General features: G+C 42.5%; 1 protein-coding gene across 1 annotated transcript; it reads left to right on the top strand.

Moving 5' to 3' along the window:
* The first annotated feature begins 260 nt into the window (after positions 1–260).
* ccdc6b (coiled-coil domain containing 6b) lies at positions 261–25079 on the top strand. Its single transcript, XM_053639801.1, has 9 exons — positions 261–641; positions 3636–3785; positions 7446–7574; positions 10725–10828; positions 10984–11144; positions 12055–12211; positions 14382–14482; positions 19878–19999; positions 22759–25079. Exons 1-9 carry the CDS (start codon positions 369–371, stop codon positions 22921–22923), a joined length of 1362 nt encoding a protein of 453 aa, XP_053495776.1. The 5' UTR covers positions 261–368; the 3' UTR covers positions 22924–25079.
* The last annotated feature ends 1 nt before the right edge of the window (position 25080 follows it).

The following is a 25080-nucleotide window of genomic DNA, read 5'->3' as shown; positions in this document are numbered from 1 at the left end:
TTTGAGTCTCCACGCGGTTTTGACCTACTGTTTCGTTATTTATAAGTATTTCTGAGGAGGTCACTCAATCCACCCTACCACCCCCCAATTATTATTATTTTATTTTGTCCTCCTCCACTCCGTCGTTATTTTTCCAAACTCGCTTTTCGTCAATTCCCGCCTCCTGCGCTGTGAATGGCCGGCAAGCTCATACCGACAAGCAGTCCACCTATCATAGAGAGTCGCCTGAGATTCCCAGCCACTCACAGCACAAGACGCTTGGAGAGGCGGGGTTTGTTATCGAATGCGGGTGGGATGAGGAGAGAGGAAGAGCTGAGAAGTGAAGAGAATGACGCTGCTGAGCTACACATTGCTGCCGCTTGTCTCAGATGCTCGCAGTGATCATGGCGGACAGCGCGAGTGAGAGTGACACTGATGGAGCGGGGAGCAGCTCGGCTACTCCCCAGTGCTCCACTTCTTCCTCTTCCAGCAAACAGCAGGGGTTCGTGATTTCCCCGTTCCGTCTGGAGGAGCTGACAAATCGCCTGGCGTCCCTGCAGCAGGAGAACAAAGTGCTGAAGATCGAGCTGGAGACGTTCAAACTGAAGTGTAAAGCACTGCAGGAGGAGAACAGAGACCTGCGCAAAGCCAGCGTCACGATTGTAAGTGCAGGACCGAGCAGCGTTCATCCGTGCCTGCGCTTCAGCGTTGTGCGAGGCGTGTCGAGCTTGGACTGCGTCTAGCTAACTATTTGTTTTGAGTGGTGTTTTGCTAGGTAGAACGCGCCGTAGCTAGCTCATGTTAACCTTCCCTGTCGCCAGGTTAGCTTGAAGGCTGCTTGACATTGCTGTCACTTGTGACGCAAACATTTGTTTTCGCACGTGCATTTCTACTACTACTAACTCACCGTGTTGAAAATATTAGCTGCAATGCTAATCTCACGTTCTGAATAACATAACATTCTCTTCATTTAGCTGTAAAAGCTAAACAACCCCGTTAGAAAATAACACACTAAAGCACTACTGACAGTTTTAAATACTAAATTCCGTCTTTAAAAACAAACAAACAAACAAACAAAAAACAGTTTTATCATTACCTGAATATAGTAATTGTGTAGTTTGAGCGTTGAGCTTGTTAGCTTAGAGGTTTGTTAGGCCCTAGCCAGGCTGGAGGTCAGATAACTGCTAGGAGTACTAATTGTTTGGAAATAAAACATTATATATCCAGACAGCTGTCACTGCTGTTAAACTGTTAAATTAAAGCCCTATTTAGACGGGATGAGTTTTACTTCAGGAGGTGGGGGAGTGTAATTATGTTATTAAGGGTGTCTCTGGGATTTTATTCACGTTAGTAATTTTATTTATTTATTTTTAAATGCATGTTCATTTTATTTATTGTTTGAAACATGCTAGAACATTATGCAGCATTTTAAAGTATTTGAAATGACTTGTAGAAATAACCTCATATCACACAAACCATCTGTGCGTTCAAGTCCTCCTTGGAAGTCTGTGTTTACGAGTTGGGAAGCCGTACTCACGACATCACTTTGGTCAGAGTAAGATGCCGGTGTACCTTCTCTTAAGCCGGGTTCACACTGTACGGTTTCGGCCACGATCTGCTCGTCTGAGACAAATTTTGAGAATCGTAAAAGATTCCTATAATCCTAGGCCAAAATCTGTAGTCTTCGATTCGTAGTTTGACATGTTCCCCGACAGCCGATTAATGGCTGTCGCGATCAAATTTTCCGTACGAGTCTTCTTGTGTTGTCCGTTTTTCGCGTCTTGACTGTCGTGCAGTCTGACGTTAATGACAACTGAGATCCTACGGTGTGGCATGGCTTACAGCGGGGATCGTGTTCGTACAGTCTGACAAGCAACAGTCGCAAACGACTATTAAAAATCGCACAGTGTGTACCCAGCTTTAATCAACTACAAAAAATAGTTTTCAAAAAAAAGTTGCTTGAAAACAAAAACCTCTACTTCTAGAAAATGAAGAACGAATGTGCTTCAGACACGTTTTACACTTTTAAAAAATGTTTTTAATCAATTTATGAAGCCGCCGTAAACTTTATCGTTACATATGATATTGTAATTGTACAACGCTATCGTATTTTGTTCAGGCAATTAGCTTGTTTTATTGTAAATTAAAAAAAAAAAAAACAGCTTGACAAATACTTGCTGCATATACCAAACACGTAATAACTGGAATCGGCTTCTGAGACGCATAAACGTTCAATTTCAACAAATTTACCGTCAACTTCAAACGTTGCATCCATCGATTCCACCTTGTTTTCTTACTGACCTCACCTCGGAAAATCCAGAGTTTCCCACTCGTAATTACGACTTTGTGGTGCCGTTTATGTGCGCTCAAATCCTAAATACGATCTTTCCAACAGGACTTGAACGCACCATGTGTCCAGACTGTAAAAGATTCCGTAATGTCCTGTTCCTCCCTATAAAGACGCCCCAGGAATATCTTTTCTATCACTTCCTGCCTTAAAACAAAATATACCAAATATTGTCAGGGTTTAAAATGCTGAACAATAACATATAGATGTGGTTGTCAGAGAAGCAACATTTTTCATGTGACCTACCGTTGATGAAGCGCAACCTGAGCAGCCACAACCCTACAGGTGTTAATAATAAAGGTCACAGCAATCAGTTTGTATTATTATGAGGTGTATGTGATGCACATGGAACTTTATATGTGACAACCATGTGTACATCGTGCAGACGCTCATCTCTGTGATCAATTATGAATTTACCATTACCATGTCTGAATTTGGTTGGGTAATGGGCAAAACAGTCCATTCAATCCACACAGTCACTAACTGGATCATATTACAAAATATTCGACCATACTGAACCAGGGCTTCCCCAAAAGAATTTTATATTGATCCAGATTTGCATGCTTGATCGGCTTTAATAGTCATGAATAGTATGCATGCAGTGAACTCGTGCAACGCATGCAGTGACCTTGTGCAACTCATGCATTTCTCTTTTTGTTCCCTCAGGATTATATTGCAGATGGACCGTTTTGTGTTTTGCAATAAAATTTATTATGCGATGGTATAAAAGAGAAGTGAAACTATCGCGAAGACGTTATTTATACAAGCTTTCATCAACACGGAAACTCGGTGGTGCCAGCTTTGGTGACTTTTTAGGCGGCAAATTGTAGCAATATGAAAAAAGCACTAACATTTAGTTAAACGCACCAGTATATTGTTATACTTTTTGCACAAAAAACAGTCTGTGACCCAGATTGTTATTGCTCAGTGTGTGAAATGTAACCTCGAATCACATCAGACCGCCATCCAGAAAAGTCATAATGTATAGTCATGAATGTAATATGAATTCAGCTTCCTTGTTTATATTCACCACTCCAGCTTTTTTAGACTGTGTGTCCTTGCTTGCCAAATAGCTCATAAATAATTGATAACGAGTCAACTTTTCATCATGGAAAGCATTTGCTTGGAATGAATGTCCTTGAGTCCTTAATTGCACATTTACATATTTTCTATGGGTTTTGGTGCTTTTGACAGCTCACGTTAGAGACTTCGTGATTTGTCAAATAGCCCTCAACTCTTACTTGAAGTGCACACTTGTGGACTTGTAAATGCTTTATTTTTTTAAAATGTCACGCTTTCTGATCCGCAGCAAGCCCGAGCAGAACAAGAAGAGGAGTTCATCAGCAACACGCTGTTCAAGAAGATCCAGGCTTTGCAGAAGGAGAAAGAAACTCTTGCTGTCAATTATGAGAAGGAAGAAGAATTCCTCACCAATGAACTCTCTCGCAAACTTATGCAAGTAAGTGCCGAGGCTCAGCAGAGACCGGGCTAGCTTTAAGTTTGCCCGCAAGACATGTAGGCCTATGGAATCGAGACTGTACTGAGACCTGCCTTTTATGTTCTGAATGCTGCTGGGTAACATGACGATATATATAACCGTCCCCTCCGAAACTATTGGATTGGCAAGGCCAGTTCGATTTAAAAAAAAAAAAAATTTAAATGAAGACATTTGGGTTTGAGATCAAAAGAAGAATATGAGAAGAGGGTTTAGATTTCAGCTTTTATTTCTTAGTATTTATATGTAGATGTTAAAAGACAGAACATTATGTAGAACATTTTGCATCAGACCACCCAATTTGTAGGCGAGCAAACACATTGGCGCACGTGACTGTTCCTTGTTACCCAGGTGTTTCCTGTTAGATTGATTGTTTAAACAATAAATAGCTCTGAACATCTACTATTGATTTTAGCCTTCAGTTTCACCTGTGAAGATTGAATTTGTTGTTAAAAAGGATAAACCAACATGATGATCAGAGAGCTGTCTATGGGAGAAAAGCAAGCCATTTTGAAACTGAGAAAAGAGGGGAAAATCAATCCGAGACATTGCAGAAACATTAGGCATAGGCAATTCAATGACTTGGAATGTCCTGAAAAAGAAAGAAACCACTGATGTACTGAGCAAAAGACATGGAACGGGTCGGCCAAGGAAAACAACAGCAGCTGATGACCGAAACATTGAGAGCTGTGAAGAAAAACCCAAAAACAACAACCTCCATAGGGCAGGGGTGAAGGTAGCACAATCCACCGTTCAAAGAAGACCTAGAGAGCATAGATATAGAGGTCATACCACCAAGAAAGCCAGATTGGAATTCACAAAGAAATACAGAGATGAGCCACAAAAGTTCTGGAACCAAGATTAAGCTCTACCAAAGTGATGGAAAGGCCAAAGTGTGGAGGACGAAAGGATCTGCTCATGATCCAAAACAAACAAGCTCATCTGTGAAACATGGTGGAGGTAGTGTCATGGCTCCTTCTGGTACAGGCTCACTTATCTTTACTGATGGTGTACCTAATGATGGTAGCAGCAGAATGACTTCAGAAGTTTACAGGAACATTTTATCTTCCAGTTTACAGAGAATTGCATCCGAATTAATCAGGAAGAACTTTATCATGCAGCAAGACAATGATCCAAAACACACTGCCAACTCAATAAAGGACTTCATCAGGGGGGGAAAAAGTGGAAGGTTTTAGACCGACCAAGTCAATCATCCCCCGAAACGAACAACAAATGAAAGAGGCTGTGGTGGCATCCCAAAAGAAGAACTGAACAATTTGGTGGTCAAGGAGTCACAGGCTTATTGCAGTTATTGGAAGCAAGCGACATTCAACCAAATATTAAGTGTTATTTACTTTAATTTACTTCAAGATTTATCTGGTCCTACACTTTTGCCGAAAAAATTGGGTGGAAAAAATGGGTTTTATGTTGTTTAAGACATCCAGAAGTAAATATTAGGAAATAAAAGCTGAAATCCTAAACTCTCATCTCGTATATATCTTTTGATCTCAAACCCAAATGTCTTTGGTGTATAACACAAAGAAATGAATACGTTCAAATGAACGTACACACAATGTCAATATTTTATAATGAATACAAACTCTGATTTTAACAGTTGATTTAAAATTCTAAACAGACTATTTATACATAAACAATTTATTGTTGTAGATCTTTAAATGAAAGTTGAATTGGACCTTTTTATTTCTGATATCCTGATGTGATATTTTTGTCACATCACCCATCCCTAGTTTTGACCTAGCTGGTGTTGTGCTTTAACTAGGTCACGCGAGATGAAAGAGGCTTCTAGAAGCTGCGGTTGTAATGGATTCATTATGCAGCTGTGAAGCAATGCTTTCGTCTGCTTTAACTTAATAATGACATGCGCTGTGGATTGTGAATTGGCAACAACGCCGAGACATGAACTATCCTGACCGGCTCTATTTTTAGAACCTGGAGTGCTAAAATCAAGCTAAACAAACACAACTGTTCCTCCTTATCACATCTGCATTGAAGACGTGTGATCAGGACCTCTTGGTCTTTTCTTTTTTTATTTATTTTTTTAAAACAGTTTTAGTATGTGTACATGTACAGGACAGAAAGAGTACTGTGAACAGTTTGATTATTGTGCTAACTTGATGTAAAATTCGTTGGTAAAATGCAGACTATCGGTTCCTGTTTCGAAGGAGGAAACTAGGTGGGACGTTACATGATACGAATCAGAAGAACTTTTATTTCTGCTGTAATCTGACTTCAGTAGGAAAATTTCATATCACAATTATCGTGACCAAAAAATATCACGGTGATCGGAGTTATCACTGGATTGTTCAAATGTACTGAAAATGTACAAAAGGTACGGAGACACACACTGAAGTCATTTAAACAGGGTTTATATTTGACTATGAAGTGATGGATGGTTGTCACTGTTTTTTAAAAAAAAAAAATTATTTTAAATTATTTATCAGATTTGTTGAGACGTGAAATCCACAGCAGTGGTTTTGCTGGCCAAAAAAAGCAGGGGAGCTGAACGGCTTTTGTTTTCATTATTGCCGAACACGTGACAAGTAAGGAATAACCCGTCTGTACAGGATTTCAGATTTCAGTGCCACTAACCCCCACAGTGTGTTGTTCTGCTTAAACCACAGCGATTTGCCCACAATTACAATGTTTAGATTATTAATGAGTGACATTTTTAAAAGTTTGTAGTTAGATTTAATGTTTGGGACATTTTGCTCACCACAGCTCCTTTTGTCCTGGAACTTTGACTGATAGTGTTTACTACCAAGACCTTCTTTTTCTCCACCTTCTTCTTCACCTCCTTCTTCTTCTTCACCTTTTCCTTCACCTTCTTCTTCTTCTTCTTCTTCACCTTCTTTTTCTTCCCTTCTTATTCTTCTTCACCTTCTTTTTCTTCTTCACCTTCTTTTCTTCACCTTCTTCTTCTTCACCTTCTTCACCTTCTTTTTCTTCTTCACCTTCTTCATCTTCTTCACCTTCTTCTTCTTCACTTTCTTCTCCTTCACCTTCTTTTTCTTCAGTTTCTTCTTCTTCTGCTGCTGCTGCTTCACCTTCTTCTTCTTCTTCTTCTTCTTCATATAGAGTTGAGTTAACATTATGGACTTGCCTTTATCACCTGAGGACAGTGTAGGAATGCCTGGTAGCTTCACGATGATTATTTTGCTCATTTGCATACGGTGTATCAGACAGTGATGAGGCAGAAAAGTAGCACCTGGCCTGTTGGCCACCTTCTGCTGACCCGTCTCTTGCATCTGTATTAAATAGGGAAGGTGGAAAAGCGCTATCCGTTTGTAATTTGCTTAAAAGAAGCATAATAATGCTGAAGTTTTGGGGGAAAGTCTTGCCAAGCAATTAAGCAGTGAGTCATATGCTTTCAGGGAACGTTTTAAGAGAGTGGATTTTGTTGAGCTGTTTCCCAAGGTCACATTCAAGGCTTTCAGATGTGTGTGGGTTTTTTATTTATTTATTTATTTATTTTTACATAAAGTCGTTTGCATGGAACCGAGTGGATTCTTCCTCCTCCTCATTGATATGCAACTGTCAGCATGAATATTTCATAGAACCTCTCTAAAAGCTTGTTTCTCCTTTCTTTCTTCTCTTGTCTCTTAGCTTCAACATGAGAAAGCTGAGCTTGAGCAGCACTTGGAACAAGAGCAAGAGTTCCAGGTCAACAAACTGATGAAGAAGATCAAGAAGTTGGAGAATGACACCATCTCCAAACAGCTCACCTTGGAGCAGGTACACTTGAAGGTTCCCGTTTAGAAAAGTCCTGCCCAGTGATTGCAGCCTTCTGAAGCACGTTTCATGTAATTGTGAGAGAAATTCACCAGCAGGGTTTTGAATGTGATTTGCCAAACCAGTTGTAGTTCATGCTGTCAGGACTCTGCACTTTTGGAGGACTCTTTACAAGCAAGTCTGTGCATGGCCGATAGCAGAGCAGCATTTTCAGCAGGATGTAAAATATAGAAAAACCTTTTTAATCCTATCTGTGTCTGAACCTGCAATGTGCCATCTGCCTAATTCCAGCATGTCAATGTCTGTAAGAGGTAATAAATGGGTATTCCGTTTAGGATGGGGGGGAAATTGTAAAACATCTTTCATGTATTATTCGATTTTTTGCTTTGTGACATGCTGCGTTATCATGCTGGAAGTAGCCATTAGAAGATGGTAAATTGTTGGCTTGAAGGGATGCACATGATCAGCAACGTTACTCAAATAGATTGTGACGTTCAAGCGATGGTTGATTTGGTATTAACGGGCCCGAAGTGTGCCAAGAAAACATTCCCCACACCATTACACCACCTCCACCAGCCTGGACTATTGACACGAGGCGGGCTGGGTCCATGGATTCATGCTGTTGACGTCAAATTCTTCCCCTGACTTCTGTGTTCCTCAGCAGAAATTGAGGTTCCTCAGACCAGGCTACGTTTTTCCAGTGTTTCCATCAGAGTGAAAACGTCCGCTCCTGAGACAAACCCAAAGCCGCCAAATGCAGCGTTCACTGCCGTCAGGACATCACAAGTTCGAATGCCGACGACGTTACGGCCATCCGTAACCCGGGAGCCAAGGGAATAAAATTGGCCGTGCTCTCTGGGTGGACAGGACGGCATTACTCCGTCTCCGCTGTCAATCACAGCAACACTAGGGTCGTAGGTATATTGTAAGAAGGATATACTGGGCAGATAGAGCTGGCTTCATGTGTTTCAGCGGAAGCACGTGTTAGCCATCACCCTCCTTGGTTGGTAGCTGTCGTATGATGTCTGGCAAGTAGGAATTGGCAAATGAGGGAGAAAATACGGAAAACCAGGCGAGGTTTTTCTTTTTCATATTTATGACTGATTTCATGTAGGACATAACAAATATCCACGTAGTGATTTTTATTTGAATACTGGTGCTACAAATGGTCAACCAGGTATTCAAATACCTGTAAGCACTCCGATCTGACCGAGAAAGCTAACAAAACAAGTAGAATTATATTATGTCACGGTGTATGCCCCGATGGTTACCTCACCGGTAACAATTTATTTATTTATTATTATTTTCAAAATGCCGGTTAAAATGGATTTCCATCTATTATCATCTACCTGTCTGTCAAGTTCCTTACTAGTGTGGTGCTCATCCCTTTTTGTTCGGATTTCCTAATCCGACGTTGGCTCTATGGCCAGTTGCCCTGCGTACGATATAATGGCTGTATTTATGTGTGTTGACTTGAGACTTGACTCTGACTTGCACATAGCGACTTGTGAACGTCTGACACCTGCTGTGTCCACAAAACCACAGCCATATGTGCATGGGTTTTGCACATAGCAACATTTTACAGCAAGTACATGTGGTGTCGTTGTAGTTGTAGTTTGGCTCAGATGGATTTTTAACATGTGCTCATCGTTTATATGTGCATTGTATGTATTCCGAACGAAGCTTCTGCGCAAGCGTACAGCGTCTGTCGTCATGCCAACCATATAATCGCGGAGAAAGAAAGCCATGGACGTGACCCCAAATTACCTAATTATTGGATTTTTTTTTTTTTTTGCTTTGTTGACAAATATAAAAACATGTCAGCAACGTGGGGTTTTTGTTTTCCCGCCAAATCTTACTCACTTTAATTTGTTCTACTGCCCGACTGAATCCTCCAAACTGCATTTCCTCAAACACTTCTTTTGAAGAGATCGTTATTACGAACATTTCTTCCGTCCAGTCTCCCGACAATCTTTTTCGTCTTTTAGTATGTTCAGCAAATATTTTGTCTCCTCCATCGACCAGTTGTTTCCACCGGACGCCATATTTAAGACGTGAACCTACACACCATCGCACCGCGCATGTGCACGAGGAATTTTTGAATCTGATTGAGAAAATAATAGGATTCAAATGTTTACGTGGTCATTTTTTTTCCCCCATCTCAATTGAATTAGAAAAGGAATAAACCCGCCCCTTCCAATCCATCGAAATTTCAATCGCGTCGATAAAGGGGTTTACATGAAGGCTTTTCAGTCCGATTGAGCAGTCAATCGGATTACTATCGGATTATTTGGTTGCATGTGAACGTAGCCAGTACGGATGTGCGATATGGACTTGAAACTATATCACGATATGTCCCGGTATTTATTGCGATAACGATATCAGTGATGATATGAATATAGTACCGTGCACTGCTGTCTTTTGCTACAAGTGACGGCTGCGTGCAGTCTTGAGAGCCTCAGAAACACAAACATTGATCTAAAAGTAAAAGTGATTTTCTGGAAGCAAACCAGTTCCAGATTGTCGAGGTACAGTAGCTCCTCGTTTAGCGATGAACTCCTCTTCAGCTTCACGTCCGCCTTCCGCCGTACTCGTCTTCGCTCTGCACGTGAGCTGCGAACGGATCGCACACAGCTCATACACACATACATCATCGACTAGGCTTTATCGTTATTATCACGGGAAGACTCATTCTTATAATGGGGAGAATTTCTACCGGTATATCGCAAACGATAAGATATCGCCCATCCCCGGTAGCCAGTTATGCTGAATTCTCAAATCTGATTGGTCAGGTGTGTTTTTATTTATTTATTTATTTTTATTTTCTGTAACAGCAGTGCTGAGTAGTGCGGACTGTGTAACTGAGATCACCGTATTAGCAACTTATTCACAGGGACACATTAATGTAAGGATAAACCAAAAATGGATTCGTTTCCTATAACAGCAAGCCCTGTTTTGTTTTATTCTTAAAAAAAAAAAAAATCACCCACCACCAATCTTCAAGTAATATTTCCTGCCTTGTCACACGCCTTTATCAGAGCCATTAATATACTCGTGTGTGATGAGGCATGTAAGGACAAATGAGTTTGCGTTCTACTTGGTTTTTCTACATTGTTTTTTGGGATTGTTTTTTTTTTTTTTTTTTTGTTCCAGCTCAGACGAGAGAAGATTGACTTGGAGAACACACTGGAGCAGGAGCAGGAGGCGCTGGTCAACCGACTGTGGAAGCGGATGGACAAACTGGAAGCTGAGAAAAGGTTTGTGGTGATCCGTTCTTCATAGTGGAATAGAGACTCTTGTTAGAATTGCTGGCCCATTGCTCGAATCTTAGACACTTTAGCACGTAGCCATGTGTCATGCTGGCGGTAGTGTATTCGTAACATCCCGGTCCTGCCGTGTCCCGTCCGTACAGGATTCTCCAGGAGAAGCTGGACCAGCCGGTCTCCGCTCCTCCATCCCCCAGGGACATCTCCATGGAGATCGACTCTCCGGAGAACATGATGAGACACATCCGTTACCTGAAGAGCGAGGTGGAGAAGCTGAAGAAGAACCTGCGCACTGCTGAACTGCAGCGTGAGTGCTAAAAACCCACTAAGGTCCACGTTCTCACTTCTGCCTTTCAGCAAGGCTTCTTGTGTAGGATACGACGTAGCAGGAGGTGCTGTATGTGGTTTTGTTTCAGCTCTCTGGTTGACACATGATGAAATATGACACTTTTAAGAAGGCTTTTTTCTTTCCCGTGAGATGATTGAGAGCTACGGGCTGATGACGGAGACGTTTCGGTCAGTGTCCACTAGATGGCACCGCTGCATATAGCGAAATAAATCCTTTCCAGAACACCACGCTGATGAAATCCTCAGCTTGGTTTCCTCACATGTTGCAACTGGGTCTCTTGGGGAATGGACATTATGCCAGAGGCAAACATTTATTTACGTCCCTGACAACTGTCACCATCCCATTGAGTAAGAAATGCAAGGCTTGAGTAAGATCATGTAGACTTGCTCTCTAATATTATTTTTAATCTATTTAAAAAAAAATAATAATAAGTGGTGTAACTGTCTACGATTTTGTCCTATTATCAGGAGATTGCAAGGTCAAGTCCCACCAGGGAAAAAGAGCTTGGATGTCCTTATTTTCCTCTCCTTCTGAGTTTGTCCAGACCAAAGGTTCCAAACTGCAAAGCATTTAGTGTAGTCCTGATTAAGGCTTTCTTTTACTTTCAAATTACTTTTATTGAAGTCTAATACCATGCATGGGATATGCAGTCTTGCCCTTGTTTTTTTTCCCCACGTTCTCATGATCTGAAAGACAGTAATGACATTGTCACTTAATCTAATGACCTGTATTAAAAATCTCATTGGGTACAAGTCAAATCCAGTCCTGATTCGGTCCGGTGCATCCCTGTCGCACATATACATATACACGTCTCTGCTGTCATTGCAACGTTATCTAAACATCTCTGATGTTGTGTATGACTTCTCAGACACAGAGAATCGAGCTCAGTACATCGAGGAGGAGCGGCTCATGCGGGAGGAGAACATTCGGCTCCAGAGGAAGCTGCAGCGGGAGGTGGAGCGGCGCGAGGCTTTGTGCAGGCAGCTTTCTGAAAGCGAGTCCAGCCTGGAGATGGATGACGAGAGGTACAGAGACAGCGATTTAAATAAATAAAGAAATAAATAAATTTTATTTTTCCTTACCTTCAGCTTTACTCATGAGCTTGTGCATTAATGCAGCATTAAGAGAGACAAAAGGAAACATTAGCAGCATGAAGTGTGTTTGCCACAGGGGTTCAAATGATATTTTATGCCTACAACATGACTACAAGCAAATAGCCAATAGCATTATCGTGCCTACACACACACACAGAGACAATTATTCACGATCCCCTCCCTTCAAAAGCTAGGTTAAAAAGGTACGTTTTCAGCTGAGATCTAAAAACCTCTAGATGGAGCCTGCCAAATACAGAGTGGAAGACAATTTCTACTGTAAAAGCTCCGTTTGACGACAACTTAGAACATTTTATCTGTCGATCTTAAAGTCCTAGACGATTATAAATCGGAGACATGTTGTGAACAGCTTTAAAAACCCATAATAAAATCTTAAAATCAATCCTATACTGAACTGGCAGCCAATGGAGATAGGATAACACTTGAGTAATGTGGTAACCCCCCCCTTTTTGTTGCGGTCTATGGCGTTCTGTGCAAGCTGCATACGAGATAACTGACGCTGACTGATCCCTGCATAGAGGGAGTTGCAGTAATCTAGTCTAGAGGTAATAAAAACATGAACAACAATCTCCAGATCTTTAAAAGTAAGAAACGGTTTTAGCCTAGAAATCAGTCCAAGTTGATGAAAACTACTTTTTTCAGATTTTTATCTGTTTTTCAAAGCTGAGGGACGAGTCGATTATGACAACCCGTTTAACCGTTGTTTCTAGGGACGCAATAGTGCTGGTAATCCTCTCTCTAACTTTTTGTGGACCAAATATCATCATCTCAGGTTTTCTTTCATTAAGCTGAAGAAAATTATTAGACCTCATTAAGACAGACCAATAGGGACTTCAACTGCGTGTCATCTGCATATATATGATAAGACATGTCCTAGCGAGGACAGATGGATCCCAGCAGGTGCATACAATGAAAACAACGTAGGCCCCAGAATAGATCCCTGAGGAACACCAGATTTTAAGGGGAACCATACAGGATGACGTGTTTGCAAAATTAGCAGAGAATGTTCTGTAGATATGAATAAAACCATTTTAGAGCTGTCCCACATACGCCTTCCTCACACCCCAGACGTTCTAAGAGAATCGAATGCTCCAATATAATTAAGACAAACGCCGTCCCAGAATCAACCGCCATCAGTAAATCGTTCACAACTTTTACCAGAGCGGCCTCTGTACTGTGACCAGCTCTAAAGCCAGAATATCATTCTCTGATTAAAAAAAAGTGGTTATTTAGGAAAGAACAACCTTCTCTAAAAGTTTTTGTTAAAAATGGTAGGTTAGAAATTGGCCGAACATTTCAGCTGTGTAAAATCAAGGCCTTGTTTTTTAATTAAGGGAGAAACCACTGCTTGCTTAAGATCGGGTGGAACAACACCATTAACTAAACTATTCACAGTAGGTAGTATACTAGGGCCCATGGTTTCAAACAGAGCTTTTAAAAATCGAGGAGGAATCGGATCCAGTGGAGTAGATGACTATTTCATGTGCGTAACTTTGCCTGCTAGGAACTAGAAGAGAGACCAGATCAAACCCATCAAATATACAAGAACTTGAGGGCTCAGAAACCTCAATAATAGAAGAAACTGGGCTTGCTGCATACGCCTCAGCAAAACGATTTGCTGTCACCTCATTTACCGGTTGAACATGACAAATCAGCAGGTCGGCTTTCAGATATAAAGCAGATATATACGGTAACTATCCGCTGTAGTCACATTACTAATAGACAAACCCATGGATAAAACCAGGTCGAGTAGCATCACAGACTGACTGTGTTAAGAGTCGACAAGGTCAAATAACTGCTTTCCCAAAGGATTATACCGGCAACACATGAAAATTAAAATCCCCGATAATTAAAAGATTATCAGAGGTCGGAACAGTAAAAGAAAGAAAATCTGAGAAGTTCTGAATAAAGTCCTTCTCATATATATATTTTTTTGGGGGGGTTTGGTTGGGGGATACAAATTCTATGTGCTTTTACTATAAAATTGTAAGCATCCTATAGTCTTGGAAGAATTGACAGCTGTAAACACAATACATAAAAACGTATAATACTCTGATCAAATGTCTCTTCTGTTTTTCTATAGGTACTTTAATGAACTGTCGGCCCAAGGCCTTCGTCCTCGCACTGTGTCCAGCCCGATCCCTTACACACCCTCCCCAAGCTCTAGCAGACCCATATCACCAGGTACACACACTTCTTGTTAATGCTCACCAATAAAATTAAAAGAATAGTATTTCAGTGCAGTAGCATGTTCTAGAGGTCGACTGATTGATCGGTTTTGCCGATTAATAGCTGGTTCTCTGATAACACGAGTGAGGTATCTCACTATGGGAAACGCCTGGGGCGTGACCGATCCCAGAAGCACCAATTACACCACATCTGTCAGTTGACGGACAAATCACGACAGTGATGCAGGAGTCCCGCCTCCCTCATGTATATCACTGCAAGCGGTCCCCACTTCATTCTCAGCATAGCTATACTCCGTACGCCCATAAATGGTTCCCATGAGGTAGCCCTCAACCCTTCCGGAGGACCGAGTCCCATGCTATTATAACCTAATATAATCGCTTCCACTCCCCAGTGGGACAGGCCCTGACTTGAAATAGATTTACCCTTATGGGAATCAGCCCATGAAATACATAACTGATTACTCTTCCTTAGTGCTTTCATCCTGTCCACATAGTGACGCGGTGCACGGACAGGGCACAAGCAATGAAGCCGCTCATCCTCTGATGAGGAAAAAGGCTGTGGATGGAAAGCCTGTAAATCCACCTGTAGCCTGTAAAGGCGAGAGCTGACTCGCTCACTTTAGGCACAAACGCTGGATTAGTTTTGAGAGTTATTCTAGAGTAATCCATAGCGAACCGCATACAGGAGTTATGAACCGACAAAGTGTGAAGTTCGCTAATCTGCTTTGCGGTCGAAAGAGCCAATAATAAAATAGCCTTTAGCGAAAGGAGCTTTAAATCAATACAATCTATAGGCTCAAAAGGGGGTTGAGAGCGTGCACTAGGGACCACAGACAGCTCCCACGGTGGAATCAGTGGCTTTGAAAGCCTGTGCAAACACCATGCACCTCTAAGGCTCTGCCCTTATCCAAAAGTTCCTGCAGAAAACATGACGCATCCGCAACAGAACAGAGAAAAGGGACGATGTGTCTGTGTGCGCACCATCGGTTAAACACACTCCATTTCCGATCACACGCAGAGCGCGTTGAAGCCGCTCTCGCATTCTGAATATTGCCAATCACCCTCACAGGCAAACCCGTAACACTCAAGTTTAACCTCATGGGCCAGGCCCAGGAGCCACTTTCCTGTGGCCGGGTGAAAAATCTCCCAGTACACTTGAGAGAGGAGTTCCCTGCGCAGCGGGAGAGGCCAGGGCTGGTTGCGTAGGAGTTGAATTACCTCAGTCAGCCATTTCCCTGTCCAGTTCGGGGCAATTCGTATGACTGGGTGACCGCAATTACTTACTCTTTTTAGTGTTGGTACAGTCAGGCTCAGTGGAGTAAACGTGTACAGTAGTGCGTTTGGCCATGGGTGCACCAGAGCATCCGCAGGCGCGTAGGCGCACCGTCTCTCACCGGAGAGAAGAATAGAGGGCAGTGAGGTGAAGAGATCTACAGCAGCTTGCCTGAACCTCTCCCACAACTGGCTCACTACCTAAGGGTGGAGAGTCCACTCTCCGTACAGAGGGTTCCTACTGGACAGGAGATCTGCCCCCACATTCATTACTCCCAGGACATGCGTTGCCCGTAATGAATGAAAATGCTTCATACCCCACACACTCGACTTTCGTGCCAGACTGTGAAGCTGAAGAGATTGTGTGCCTCCCTGTTGATTTATGTACGCCACCACCGTTGTTGTCTGATCTGATCAAAATGTGGTGGTTCCTTAGGAACTGCACAAAATGTTTCAATGCCAGAAACACTGCTAACTGTTCTAGGAAGTTCTGTAGTGAGAAGGGCCATCTCCCTTTCGCTATCCTGCCCTCGCACACTGCACCCCAACCTGTGAGTGACCCATCTGTTGTAACCACCTTTCACAGAGAAACTGCCCCCAGCAGTGTCCCTGACTCGAGAAACATGCAGAGTGATACGATCACTCTGCGGTTGAGGTGGCGTTTTGGACACAAACGCTGTGCTGCAGTCCAGTGCTGAAACTCTCTCATTCGCAACAGTCCCTGTGGAATAACCGAGACAGTTGAGGCCATCAGTCCTAGCAGACGTAAAGATACGGGATCTTCTTCTCTTTCTGGAAAAGGGATAAATAGCCACGAATTGACCTGACGCGCTCCTCCGACAGAAACTCTTGATACAGGCCTGAGTTCAGTCTGAGACCCAGATAGATTATCTCGTTTTGGCACCCATCAGCTCTTCATCTCATTGAACATATTTGAACCCTAAGTTCTTTAAATGAGACACTAGCATTTTGCGCTCTCTCTCTCTCTCTCTCTCTCTCTCTGCCTTCTGCCATGACGGAGCGCACACCAGCAGATTGTCCAAATAAGCTGACACTCTGAGACTCATTATTCTCACTGGTGTGAGCGCTGCTTCGACACACTTGCTGAACACCCTCGGGGCTAAAGAGAGCTCGAAAGGAAGTGCCAAAAATTCGTAGGCTGTGCCCTGATAGGCAACCCTGAGGGTTGTTCTGTGTGCCGGGTAGATGCTTATGTGAAAATATGCATCCTTCAGACTGACGTAAGCCAGTCTTTGGGGCGAATAAATTGTGATAGCATCTTTAACGTCAACATTTTTGTACTTGTATTTTATGAGGTGTTTGTTGAGGTTCCATAAGTCCAGAATGGGACGGAGACCCCCCCCTTTTTGAAATGACAAAATACCGGGAGTAAAAGCCATGATGGCTGTACAACCCGAATGAAAGAGGTTATTTCTTCCTCTAAAATCTGAGCTGACTCCTCTTCTGCTGCTGACATTATTTATTGTGGATAAAACCCAAGGGTGTACTACGCAGGTGCACCGACTCTCCGCGTGAGCAGCAGGCGGTCTGTTGCAGCTCTTGCTCACTGATGGCGCGGTGGCGGAGCTGGGGGTTGCAGCTCTGAATTGGACGTTATTGTTTTTATTTTCACACACGTCTGTGCCCTTGGCCCACTGCCTGGATGCACAAGGAATATTTGTATTTGTTTCACACACTGTTAACCTCCTCCTCTGTCTTGCATAACCCTGCGGGTGGAGAGGGGAGAAACAACATGGGGAGCACTGGGTGAACTGGTGCCAACACTCCAACCTGAGAACTGTTTTCCTCTGAACTTGAATTGGGATTGGGTGTCGAGCAGTGAGCTTCCTGGGGAGGCAAGTTTCAAAAGCCTCTCCAACTTTCTTGCGAAGGTCACGCTGCTGCCGCATATTTGTCACAGCACCTCCGAAAAGGGCTTTCAGCTCCACTGGAGCATCAAGGAACTCTGCCTTGTCCCTTTCCGATAGGCCTGATGCTCACATCCACAGGGCGGGTGGGCGGGGGGGGGACGACGACGACATCCCCAGCTCCTCCATATTAAGTACATCCAGCCTAGAGAAACCTTTAACAGGCACCATGAGAGAAAAGTTTGTCCCCAAAACAGTGCATCTCTGCAAAGCAAGCTGGGATGGCTGAAATCAGCTGTTTGGCTGGGGGAGTGCGTGACGGCAGTCTCTGCCCATCATATAAATCCCTGTCTGTGCCCTGGCCTTCCTGTTGTGATGGCCAGTCGATAGAAAGTTTAGCAGCTGTTCTTCTACACATTTCAATAAGGTCCAAGACCCCCTGTATGGGGGAGGGAGACTCACCTGTCGCACTGCTAGGTCTGGAAGAGAGATTAGGATTGCTTCATCTTCCTCCACATCATCTTCCAAGAGATGAGCAATCGTCTCATCTTCCTCATCCTCTTTATACCCTGCCAAGGGGTCTGATTAAAGGTTGGGGGTGGGCGGGGGTATTGGGAGAGATATCATCCATTAACTCTCTCCAGCTATACTGGGTTTGCTGAGCAGCCCCGTCTTTCTCTGTGGGTGGTGCAGAAAAACTTGGATCCTCCTTATTCACGGCCGCGACTCGCGTTCTGCGCTCTGATATCCTTAACGGGTAAAGAGAGCAGTGTGGGCAGCACTCGGGATTAGCGAGCACGGCCTGTGTTTGTCTAAATCCCAGACACGCAGTGCATAGAGGATGAGCGTCTTTGGATGAAATCATCGACCCACTAACACACGGGCAAGAGGGATCTTTACTTTGCTGTGCTGATGGGTAGCGGTCGCCTTAAGAGATGCGAACAATAAGATATAAACTCCGTACACCACTCAATGTGGGAGGATAAAGGAAAAATGAGCTGTGACGGCTCGTGAAGATTGAGAACTCTCCTCGACACACTAGTTCCCACCAGAAAACGACAACAGAAGAAAAAATTCCCTCGGAAGAATAAGGGAAAAATAGCTGCGTTCGGAGACGTACCTAAAAACACCAGCTCGTCGAACGAACTGTTTAGCAGCCACTCCCTGCGAGGATCTGCTGAGGATAGCTTCCCTATAACGATCTCAAGGGAAAGAGAACGAGAATGAAGCAGGGACCGCTTGCAGCGATATATATGAGGGAGGTGGGACTCCCACGTCACTGTCGCGATTGGTCTGTCAACTGACAGACGTGGTGTAATTGGTGCTACTGGGATCAGTCATGCCCCAGGCGTTTCCCATAGTGAGATACCGAGCGAATGCTTGAAACTATCGGTTATAGGCAAAAATCCACACCAGGGGTCTGCTTTTATTATATAGTACAAGAACGGCCTCTAGAGGCGAAATAAAAACCATCACTGACCAATTTTGTTGTGTTATTTATTTATTTATTTATTTTTTAATTATTATTATTCATTTTGGATTGTCTCTTTATTTGGGGTTTTATTGCTTGGTTCAGTTTGGATGTATATCTTTTTTTTATTTAGTTTAATATTTATTAATAGTTGGTATTTATTTCATAAAAAAAAGTACAGTACATTTTTACGAGACAGTCAATACTGTTTGTAATAAAGCTCAGAATTATTCTACTTTGAGTGTTATGTTTTCATTCAGTATCAATTTAAAAAAACTATCGGGTGATTAATCGGTTATCGGCAGGTACTGCACATCTTGGTTATCGGTAAAATCCACTATCGGTCGACCTCTAGCATGTTCCCAGCTTTCATAGAGTTTTTGGTTACTACTATAACTTTAGGTGAAGAGTGTAACTAGAGTTTGAAGTTAACTACACAGTTAATGGATGTTTTCTGCCAGTGTTTTCTCACACCTCCATATTCAAGACAGAAGCCCAACACATTACAGGCCTGGCTCACACTTAGAAAGAATTCTTTCTCATTCTTTTGATCATGGATCAAGAGTATTCATGACAAACAAATACTGTAGTTTAGCCGTGCTTTAAGAAACAGATGATTTGTGCAGGTATTTTCTCTTTTCCTCGATCTGTCCGTGTAAAATACCACCTTTATAGAAATTCCATTCAACGAAGCAATGTGCTCCATTTTAGAGTCTACCAAGGTTCTATAGCCTGTGTCTGTGATGTGTCATAAACAATATGCTGTGTTCCTCTGGCAGGGCTGTCATATGCCAGTCACACGGTGGGCTTTACCCCTCCAGCCACACTGACCCGTGCAGGCATGTCTTACTACAACACGCCAGGCTTACACGTGCACGTGGGAGCCTCACATGGCATTGCGGTGAGTCACTACCAGAATGTGTGTTTCATTTCCTCTAAACATCACCTGCAAACCCTGCACTTCATATCATTGCACAGTGCCCTGAAAGTCTGTACGATTACCAGCAATCTCGGAGGATGTTGAATCTAGAAAAACATCATTGGATTGTGTTTGTGTGGATGGAAGGAGGACTTCAGTGGCTGCTTCAGTTATTGTTTGTGTGTGAAAGCTGAATCTGAAGCATATGAGAGAGAACTGCAGCATCCATATAAATCCTTGGGACAAAAATAGTGCTTGGTAGTGCTTGGCTTGGCAAATTAAAAATTACACTCGTTGTCACAGTGTCCAAGCGAGCCATGTTGTACTCGAGTACTCAAGCTGGGACCTACAGGTCTCTGCCTTTTCTATTGGAACAGTAATCTTCAGTAGTTGTAATAAAAATTATTCAACCCCCATTGCAAATCAGGTTCATTGACAAAATTTACAGACTTTCTGCTGTTTGCAATGAACAATTCAGACAAAAGCAATTGAAATGGTTCAATGCAATGAACGCTTCAAGTGGTTTCCCCAAATTCAACTGAAAATGCAATTTATAATGACTTCTCCAGTTTCAAAATTATTCAACCCCATGAATAGAATCCCTCACAACAGCACAAATTTGCAAAACAGGTCTCAAGCACACCTGATGCAAATAATCAAGGGCTTCATTAGTTGCAACAGGTGTGCTTCAGCTGGAACACATGAAATACCTGGACAGGGCAGAAAAAGGAAGCTATCAACGCCTGCAGCCAGATTTCTGAGAAGGCAGGTTGTAAAAAAACCTCCAGTGTCTTCAAAAGACCTGCAGCAAGACTTGGTGGCAACAGGCACTGAGGTTTCAGTGAGCACAGTAAGGCGCGTACTAAACACAGAAGGCTTCCATGCCAGAACTCCAAGACATACAGCACTACTGACCAAAAGCATACGAAAAGTCGCTCAAAATCATATAAATAAGACGCAGGAGTTTTGGGATTCTGTTGTGTGGAGCGATGAAACAACACTGGAACTTTTTGGTACGATGGATCAGCGGTATATCTGGAGAAAGAAGAATGAAGAAAGAACACTCTGTCCACAGTCGAGCATGGTGGTGGCTCGGTGATGCTCTGGGGCTGCTTTGCATCCTCTGGCACTGGAAACCTGCAGCATGTAGAAGGCAAGATGGATTCATTGAAGTATCAGGAAATCCAGGAGAAAACATGCCGTCTGTGAGGAAGCATCATTGGCCCTTCCAACAGGACAATGATCCCAAGCGTACCTCAAATTCCACCAAGGCTTGGTTGCAGGAGAAGTCCTGGAAGATTCTACAGGGCCATCACAGTCACCTGACTTCAACCCTGTAGAAAATCTCTGGTGGGATTTGAAGAAGGCGGTTGCAGCACGCAAACCCAAGAATATTGCTGAACTGGAGGCCATTGCTCATGAAGAACAGGATAAGATTCCTCAGGAATGCTGTCAGAAGCTGGTGTCTGGCTCTGCATCTCGTTTGTAGAAGGTCATAACAGCAAAAGGGTGCTCTACTAAGTACTAAAGATGATTGCCATGAAGGGGTTGAATAATTTTGAGACCTGGAGAAGTCATTACAAGTTGCATTTTCAGATGAATTTGCGGAAACCACTTGAAGTATTCGTTGTGTTGAACTATTTTAATCGCTTTTATTTGATTTGTTCATTGCAAACAGCTGAAAGTCTGTACATTTTGACAATAAACCGGATTTGCACTGGGGGGTCGAATCATTTTGCAACTGTACCTTCAAAAACAAAATAGATGTACAAATGGCTTAGTTGAATTTCTCAAAGTGCAACACAAACAACAGAAATGCTTTTGATCCTATAGAGTGCTGACTTCACAGCACTTTTATTTTTAGGCATTTTTAACATCCATATGGTGGTCGTTTTATGGCGTTTCCAGGAAAACTCTAATCAACAAACAGGGCATGCTTGGTTCTCTCGAATTCTTCTTCTTCTGTACAGCGAGGCCGCTCTTACTTATTTTGTCCTTCTCCTGTCGTGCTCGTTGTGATCCGTGTGACAAGGGCCTTAATCACATTCTGCACAACCTTTCCTGAACATGTTTGGTTTCTGAGACATTAAACAATGCTTTCCTAACTAGAGGTCAACTGATAGTGAACTTTACCGATAACTAAGTTGTGCAGTACCTGCCGATAACCGATTAATCAACCGATAGTTTTTAAAATTGATACTGAATGAAGGCGTAACGCTCAAAGTAAAATATTTCTGAACTTTATTACAAACAAAAACAGTACTGACTGCACCATGAAAATGTACTGTGCTTTATTTTAATGAAATATTCATATATATTAACTATTAATACATATAAAAGTAAATAAGATGTATATCCAAACTGAACGTAAAAGTAACACTCCAAATAAAAATAGACATCCAAAATTAATTTTAAAAAAACACTTCAAATAACAACAAAATTTGTCAGTGATCGTTTTTATTTCGCCTCTAGAGGCCGCTCTCGTACTGTATAATCTGTACTATGCAACGGAAACAACCGGGAAAACCCCGGAAATCAGTGTGGATTTTTGCCGATAACTGATCGTTCCAGCAGTCAGTTATCGATGCCAATTAATCGCCAAAACCGATCAATTGGTCAGCCTCTATTCCTAACTATAGAAACATAATCTTTTTCCCCATTTGAACAGATTTCACATAATCTCTGAAATGCACTCCATGATCCCAAGCCTGTTTTACATGCTTCATTTCATTCTCTGACAGAGGCCATCCCCAAGAAGAAGTAACAGTCCAGACAAGTTCAAGCGCCCGACGCCACCTCCTTCCCCGAATACGCAAGCTGGAGCTCAGCCTGGACCCCCTCCTCCTCCTCCTCCTCCGCCCCCTGCAGCACCAGCGCAGCAGCAGCAGCAGCCCGCACAGCCGTAATGCATGAGTTCAGAGTGGACTCGGACCAGAGCTACTGTATTCCCGCCAAGCCAAAGGCTTATCTATCCTATGTACATGGAATCAGCATCTTCCTCTTGCACTGAGAATCAAATAGGCTTCACTGTTAATCTGTGTTGTTTTTTTGGTTTTTTTTCGTTATTTTTGGTTTCGACGGCAGTTCAGTGGTCTTGTGGAATTGATTGCAACACTAAACCTGCTTGTATTTTTTGTTTTTTTTTTCCTTTTTCATTTCTTCCACTAGAAGTCCTCCTCTGAAAGAAATGCAGAAATGCGTATAGCAGAGAGCGTTAGAGAGTGAAGGTAATCGATTTCTTGTTCAGCCTCAGCTTTTGGATTGATGGAGATTTTAGCACGCCTGTAACGCAAAAATTACCGCAAGAGAACTCTCATCCGCTTTGCTTGCAGAAAAGGGAGATGGAAAAATATGCGATAAATTAAATGGCTAGCAAGTTATGCCATTTTTACATATAAACGAGTCTTCTAAACAGTAGCACACTAGGCACGTGCAGCCGCTCAGGTGCTGCCGAGAGTTGCTTTTATAGGCACCAGATGGGTTGTGGGAAAGTGCAGCTAATGGCTTTTAAGGGAAGCGGAAGAGCAACCATGCACACATGGTCAAATGACCAATTAGCCAGAAGCGCAGATTCTGCGGAGCCTGTTCAGTTCGTGCTTAATAGCAAAATATGCTCACGTGGCAGTAAGCGTTTGTCCGATTTTGATAGACTGATTAGAGCATGCATGAAATGCAGCCTGGCCTTGCTAGGGAGATGATTGGCTTTCTATACACATGGTTCATTTATATATCTATATATAGAGATGTATAGATATAAAAACTTGTTGTTTTTTTTTGGCTAAAAGCGTGAAAGCATTCTTAACGGCGCAAAGGGAGAAAGAATGCTTTACTTATATGCTGCTGGTGGTGTATTGCAGTTTGACTCTGCCTAACTGTCAACATGTACTGATACACCAGTTTATTCTTTCTTAATGTGTTGAAATGCCTTGGATTAGGCAGAAGGACAGAGGTGTGTACGTTGTTCTCGTACCCAGTTCACCTCCACCCACATCCTACCCTTAACAGTGTCTGTAAATGGTACCACTGTGACTCCGCCCTGCCCCTTTCACACCCCCGTAACGTGTTCTCAAATATAGATGTGTGAATTGTTCTTTGAAGAGGAAAAAAAAGAAGGGGTGGGGGGGGAGAGAATTGTGCTGTATAGACCCTCAAGGTACAAGTCTGTCACAGAGAGAAAGTGTAAATAGACATATGCCCTTTTTGCAATATATGCTGGGACAGAGAATTTCAACCTTTTTTTTTTTTTTTTTTTTTTTTTTGGTGAAGCATTCGAAATGTCTCCCTGTGATTAGTATGCATCTGTGATCTCGTCTTCGACCTTCTCGTCTATGGGTGACGCTGGTTCGTATTCATTTATACAGCCTGTTCCACGTTACCAAATAGCATTCAGTTAGTGCAGCTAAAAAAATGTAATTAAAAAAAAACAAAACAAGGCAGAACAAGAAAACATAAAGCACTTACTGTCTATTGTGAAGAACGCTAATTTATTGACAACAGATCAAAATGAAAATCAGCTCGGTGATAGAATTACCGGTACTGAGCAGCTCTGTCGTGGTTAAGGCACAGATGTGTAGTGAGAACACTGTTTGTGGCATCAGGCCTCTGCAGTGTAACGACACCACCTGCTCCACCACTGCTGCTTTGGAGGAACTGCCTCAATACAAAACCTGTTTGAAGTTCGTAGGTGTATCTGTCTCTCATCGCCCCCCCCCCCCCCCCCCTTATAAAAAAAATCCCTTAAGAGGCCCTGGAAACATACAGGGCCCCCCATTTGTTTCCCTTTTTATCATTTCAATGTAAATATTCGTTTCATTGTGTAAAGGAAAGACTTGTTTTACCATGGTTGCAAGTACATTTCAAGTTTGTGTTTTCAAGATTGTTTGCCCTTGTCATTTTCTTTTTAAGACTGTTGACAAATGAATGTAACGTTTGCTCATGTTTTACTGCTATCTTCAATGGATGGAACACCTTTGAGCCTTAACTCACTGTGGTATTGCTAAATGTAAGCATTATCTAGCTTTTCCCCACATCAGATAATTAAAGCCTTAAGAATGTGGTTTCAT

This window comes from Ictalurus furcatus, chromosome 13, assembly GCF_023375685.1.
Source record: "Ictalurus furcatus strain D&B chromosome 13, Billie_1.0, whole genome shotgun sequence".
NCBI classification, from domain to species: domain Eukaryota; kingdom Metazoa; phylum Chordata; class Actinopteri; order Siluriformes; family Ictaluridae; genus Ictalurus; species Ictalurus furcatus.
This window is presented reverse-complemented; position numbering and strand designations above follow the sequence as displayed.

Coding starts and splice junctions, on each gene's coding strand:
- ccdc6b (XM_053639801.1), top strand. CDS start 369: ATGCTCGCAGTGATCATGGCGGACAGCGCGAGTGAGAGTGACACTGAT. Junction 642..3,635: donor GCAAAGCCAGCGTCACGATT/GTAAGTGCAGGA, acceptor TCTGATCCGCAG/CAAGCCCGAGCAGAACAAGA. Junction 11,145..12,054: donor GCGCACTGCTGAACTGCAGC/GTGAGTGCTAAA, acceptor ATGACTTCTCAG/ACACAGAGAATCGAGCTCAG.